The sequence below is a fragment of the Magnolia sinica genome, chromosome 17 (genome assembly GCF_029962835.1).
Source record: "Magnolia sinica isolate HGM2019 chromosome 17, MsV1, whole genome shotgun sequence".
Classification (NCBI taxonomy): domain Eukaryota; kingdom Viridiplantae; phylum Streptophyta; class Magnoliopsida; order Magnoliales; family Magnoliaceae; genus Magnolia; species Magnolia sinica.
The window spans coordinates 15545161-15551301 of record NC_080589.1 but is presented as its reverse complement, the minus strand read 5'-3'; the positions used below and the strand labels follow the sequence as shown (position 1 = coordinate 15551301).

Below are 6141 nucleotides of genomic sequence, written 5' to 3'. Positions count from 1 at the left end.
CCAACAAAGGCCGTTCAACCAATTAAACGCCAAATATTCTATGGCTATAATCTTCTAATCTTGCGAATTTTCAGCATCTGGGCCATCCACTGAGAGAACAATAGTGTCAACGGTTTGGATCACCGAACCATTGGTCCCACTTGAATAATCCAAAGCCCGGACGATCCAAGCCATCAGTTTTGCACACTGAGCTGATTGATAATCGTTGGAGCCGTTTCTTCACTACAGCCCATCCATAGTGGGTCCCACCCTGTTCAAAGGTCCATCTTACCAGCTAGGATGGAAGACACCTTTCCACTACGGGACTGTGGGGGCCACCTCAGCAACGGATAGGATGATCAAGCTATTCGAGAATGTGGGACCCAGCTGGGGATACATATGGATCGGTGGATCTGGACCGTCCATCTGTTAGAAGCTCATTGGTTGCGCAGAGAATAATTATCTGGTGCTCCTACCAATCAGGTGCATATAAAATATTTACGGTCCAGATTCGAGGTCTGTACAATCCAGTTTGTGAATTGTATCAACTTCTATAAACCCTAATAGATGCACTTTGGCAATGGATCCGGTCCGTCCAATTAGTGAGATCTCTTTTAGATAGTCCATATCCTGAAACTTGAGCCTATCTAAAATGAATAACTATGTATTCCATCAATTATTCTTGGATGGTTAAGAAGAGTTAGATCAACGATCCAAAAAGGATTCCATATATCAAGTTTCCATATAGAGGAAACAGCCAGAAAATTTACCATTGGTCCATCCATGAAGTGGCCCATTCGTTGGTCGGTCCAGATTGATAGAAAACATGCCCATCATATGAATTTTGGGCCGATGGATGGCATTCTAGTTAACAGTTAGTAGGATCAGCCTCTGAATTATTGGAGGATTCTTTATTTATTTATTTATTGTATTTTTTTTTTAAAGCTACGAAGAGATAATATAGTATAGTGGAAGAACCGGACTAGGGTTAGAGCCATCTCTCTGATCTCCACATAAAAATCCGATGTTTCAATTTGGACCGTTATCTAGTGGGTTTTATCATGGATGGCCCATTTTTTAAATATCACACGTCTGAGATAATTCTCGCTGCCGATTTTCTTTAGTTGTGTTAACCACTAAACGGTTCTGTTTTCTAGTATTCCTGTGAAGGGTACAGATCAGATGGCTAGGATCACCCAATCTAAAAAATATTTTCTATCATGGTAGGGAATCTATATATGGACGGTCCTGATTAATACATCAACCAGCTACGTGTAAGATAGAGAGATGAGTATAATTTCGGTCCGCCAGGTCGACCGTACCATCCCCTGGGATAGATTATCAACGGGGAAGCGGATTGTGTAGAGCAGGGCATCTAGTTAAGTCGGACCGGGTTAGGGCTGACCCGACTCGGTCCGATTTTGAAATATGCCTAACCCGAACTTGACCCGACTTAGTACCGAGTCCAGCATGCCTCACTCGATCCGAGTCTGGTATGCCCTAAATTGATATGGACCGAGCCTGAACCAGTCAAAAGTACCGAATCAAGTCGAGTTGACATCGAGTCGAAGGGAGGTAGAGGAGAGAGAGAGAGAGAGAGAGAGAGAGGAGGGTGGTGATGGTGGTGGGTGGGTGCCAGACTTGGAAGAGGAGAACGAGGGAGGGAGGGAGAGAGAGAGAGAGAAGAGAGAGAGAGAGAGATTGGGTTCGAATTGGGGTTGGGTGCGGCGGGTAGAGTTAGAGATACTTAGAAACTAGGATTACACAAACACATACCAGAATTCGAGTCGAGTCTGACAGGATCGAGTTTTGAGTCGAGTTACTAGGTAACTCGGACTCGACTCGATTTAAGTTCAAATTGGGTAAAGCCTACTTAGTTCAGACCGACTCACCCATTCGATTTGGGTCAAGTCGGATCTGAACTAGTAGGACGAGTCGAGTCAGGCGAGTCAAGTAGTCCCGTGCCCAGCTCTATTACTGAGTAAACTTTGTGGGGCCTACTATGGATGTATGTGCCATCCATGCCGTCCATCTATTTTTCCACTCCATTTTATTGCATGAACCCAAAATTGAAGCATATCCAAAGCTCTAATGGACCACAGAAAAGAGTGGGGATTATGACGTCCATCATTCATACTTTTTATGGGGAGTAATGTTTATTTGTCCTTTAGCCTATTCAAAAGGTTAAATAGACATGGACAAAGGGAAAACACAAATATTAGCTTAATCCAAAACTTCCATGGCTCATGAAGTTTTTAATGGTACGCATTCAATTCACATTGTTTCATGTGGTGTGGCCTACTTGAGCTTTATATCATAACTTACAATGAGTTGATAAAACTAATGGATTAGACACATATTATTGTGGCCACTACAAAGTTACTTAATATGTTACATACTCAATTCACTTCGTTTCTAGATGGGAGCGTGTTAGGTGTTACCCTTCGTCTATGTTTTTGCTAAGTATGGGGCTCACTATGATGTATATGTTGTATGTCTACGTTGTTTATTAGTTTTTCTAGCTCATTTTAATACATGGTACAAAAAATGAAGTAGATCTACATCACCTGATCGTTCCACGTGGTGCTCATATCCAGATCGTTCCATGTGGTGCTCATATCCCAGTAGCATCTACGTCACCTGATCGTACGCCTCATCTCTCTTCCCCTCCTGACACGTGCAGCTACCCGAGGCCGCTACATCAGCAACGTCTGACAGAAGCTTCTTGTTGTCAGTCAGTCGACCGCGATCTTCCTCACAGCTTGAAACACGTGGCCCCTAATATCATTTCCTCGAGCCCACCACTGCGCCATGTATACACACACATGCAACAGCCTCTTTCTATTACCCCCCCACATGTTGAGCCTCGTAGTCGGGTGTGATCCCCGATCTCCTGAGTCGAGTCCCATAGCGGATCCTGCCTCAATCTCAGAGACCCATCAGCAAACAGACAGCCATAACATCAACTTAAATACCCAAAATCACCCCGAAGACTCATCTCAGATATGGAAAGCTATTTCTCCTCTCATTTTTGCGGACAAGAGTCCCCTTTGCGATTCAGGTGGTGACGATTCGGATATCGACTTCTACTGTTTATCTGATCCTTCCTCCCGTCAACATTCTGAGCCTTCTATCCCTGATCCTCATCGGGATCCTTTCGACATGGGGCCTATTACGCTAGTTTAGGATAATCCTCCGAGTGACGTGATTATAGCTAAACCCCTTCAGATGTGCGTGGACCTCCAACACAATCACCTTCCAGCCAACAACATCACGATTTCTGGCAATGACAGAGATGAGCTGTTAGGCAAAATGTCCAGGAAACGATGGGTCAGAGAAGCCATTACCCACGTGGGGAGAAAACTTGGTCTCTCCTTCGGTGATAGACTGGAGGACTACGTGGCCTTATTTCAATGTATTGAACACAGAGGTCGACCCATCTCTAATCACCGATCCCCCCTAAAGCAAACTCCCCAATTCGCCAGCAGTCGAGAGATTCAGGGCCTAAATTCTACCTCGAGGGCAAAATCAGCCTCCAAATCCACACAAAGGAGGCAGGGCAAGCGAGGCAATTCGGTTGTCCAATGAAGATCATCTCTTGGAATGTTCGGGGGCTGGCTCCAAACAAAAAAGAAGCCTCATAAAAGCCTCCATCGCTAGGAAGAATCCAGACATTTTATGCTTTCAAGAAACTAAGGTCCCAATTTTTAATGGCAAGCTTCTCGCTTCTCTGTGGAACGCGCCCGATGCGAAGTGGGTTGCTCTCGATGCATCTGACACGTCCGAGGGTATCCTGCTTGGGTGGAAAGCGTCTATGTGGGATCTGCAATCCTCCTTCATTTGGCCCTTCTCTGTGTTCGTCATCCTTAAAGATAGGCTTTCTAACTTTCAATGTCTTATTTCAGCTGTTTATGGCCCCTCTGTTAATTTGGATAAATCGAAAGTTTGAGATGAGCTAACTTCTGTTAGGCATTCCTTCTCAGGTCCTTATTGCGTCGTGGGGGACTTCAACGTCACTAGATTTCCAGAAGATCACTCTCACAGTAGAAGAGTTTCTCCTGCTATGACTTAGTTTTCTGATTAGATTCAAGCCCAGGAGCTTATTGACGCGAAATTTACTTAGACGAATGGTAGAAGAAATCCAATCATTTCTAGACTGGACAGATTCCTCGTCTCCCCGGACTGGATCGAGGCTTTCCCTTCTGTTATCCAAGTCGCGCTACCAAGGACTATGTCCGATCACTGGCCTCTGATGTTACTAATGGAAGCTGATGATTGGGGTCCGAAACCTTTTCGATTCAACATCGCCTGGCTCAAAGTTGAAGGCCTTAGGAAAAAGATTTCGGAATGGTGGCTGGGATTCAAGGTTGAAGGTTTTGCTGGCCAACGTCTGTTAACTAAGCTTAAACTCCTTAGGATGAAGCTTAAGGAGTGGAATCAAGAGAAGAATCGTTTAAGAGAAGCCGAGTCGGAGGCTCTCATCTCAGAACTCACTCGTATCAACGCGGAAGCTAAAGAAAATCATTTCCCCATTGATGCTCTGAGTAGACACATCCAAATCATTCAGTCCCTATCTTCAAAGGCTCTGGATGAAGAGGTTGCCTGGAAGATCAAATCTAGAGCCAGGTGGGTCTTAGAGGGCGACAAAAACACTAGATATTTTCACAGCATTGCCAACACGCATGCCCGTTCCAAGGTGATTGTTAGTATCGATATCTATGGTGAAGGTGTAGAAGACAAACAGCTGATAACGGAGCATGCTATTAACCATTTCAAGGGCCTCCTTTCCTTTGAAGCTTGGAACAGACCTCGCCTTGACAACACCATCTTCAATACCCTACATGCCTCTGATGCTGAGTCTCTTGAAGCGGAATTCAATGAAGAGGAAATCAAGGCTACTATCATTTCCCTAGGAGGTGATAAAGCCCCGAGACCTGATGGCTTTCCCATGTCCTTCTTCCAATCGTTCTGGGATTTGATCAGCCAGGATCTGATCCTGTTTCTCCAAGAATTCCATTGAAGAGGCAAATTATCCAAAGGTTTAGGTACTACATTCATTACCCTCATTTCAAAGGTGACTGGTGCTTCTTCTTTTTCTAATTTCAGACCAATTAGTTTGATCGGGGGCCCTTACAAAATTCTGGCCAAAGTCCTTTCCAATCGCCTCTCCAAAGTCATTGGAAAATTGATTTCTCCTAACCAGAACGCTTTTATAAAAGGTAGACAGATAACTGATTGCTTGCTCATTGCTAATGAGGTTCTTCATTCCTGCAAAAGGAATAATAATGAAGGAATTCTATACAAGTTGGACATTGCTAAAGCCTACGACCATGTTGACGGGGTTTCCTCCAATATATGCTTTCACGCATGGGCTTCGGAACCAGGTGGAGAAATTGGATCGCTGCTTGCATTGGATCAACTCATTTTTCTATAATGTTGAATGGTTCCCCGAAGGGCTTTTTCAAAAGCTCGAGAGGATTGCGACAAGGAGACCCCCTGTCTCCCCTCCAGTTCCTGATCATAGGTGAAGCGCTTTCCAAGATGTTGTCTACAGGCCAGGAGAAAGGAATTCTGAAGGGCATTATCATGCCAGGCATCCCCAACCCTATTACCCATATTCAATTTGCGAACGACACCCCCATCTTCTCCGAAGTAGCAGAAGTGTACATTTCGAACCTCCGAACGGCTATCTTTTGTTTTGAAGCAGTTTCCGGGCTTCGAATCAACCTGTTTAAATCCAAGTTGTTCGGGATTAACATCAGCGATGAAAGAATCCGACATTTTGCGGACTGTCTTGGGTGCTCTTCAGGTTCCCTTCCCTCCACCTTTGTTGGCCTTCCCCTCTCTATCGGCCCCCCTCCTAAAATGATGTGGGATTCCATCATAAATAGATTCCAGAAATCCCTTGCAGATGGAAATGCTGGTACCTATCCCTGGGTGGTCGTCTGACCCTGATCAATGCAACCCTATCTAATATGTCTCTCTACTTCATGTCGCTCTTTAGGTGTCCGACCTCCATCCTCAAAACCATCGATACTATCAGAAGAGATTTCCTCTGGTTTGGAAAAGAGGATCAGAGCAATATTCATCTACTTAAGTGGAAGGACGTTTGCAAAACTTTCCATGAAGGTGGGGCTAACGTCAAAGATCTGCGTAGGATGA

General features: G+C 44.7%; 1 protein-coding gene across 1 annotated transcript; it reads left to right on the top strand.

Moving 5' to 3' along the window:
• The first annotated feature begins 5412 nt into the window (after positions 1-5412).
• On the top strand, positions 5413-6141 carry LOC131230434 (uncharacterized). Its single transcript, XM_058226360.1, has 2 exons — positions 5413-5902; positions 5984-6141. The coding sequence occupies exons 1-2, from the start codon at positions 5413-5415 to the stop codon at positions 6139-6141; spliced, it is 648 nt and encodes a 215-aa protein (XP_058082343.1).

What these genes read in the sequence shown, in the direction of transcription:
- LOC131230434 (XM_058226360.1), top strand. Translation starts at nt 5,413, where the DNA reads ATGTTGAATGGTTCCCCGAAGGGCTTTTTCAAAAGCTCGAGAGGATTG. An exon ending in CCTTGCAGATGGAAATGCTG is followed by an intron (nt 5,903 to 5,983) that starts GTACCTATCCCT and finishes GTCGCTCTTTAG; the next exon opens with GTGTCCGACCTCCATCCTCA.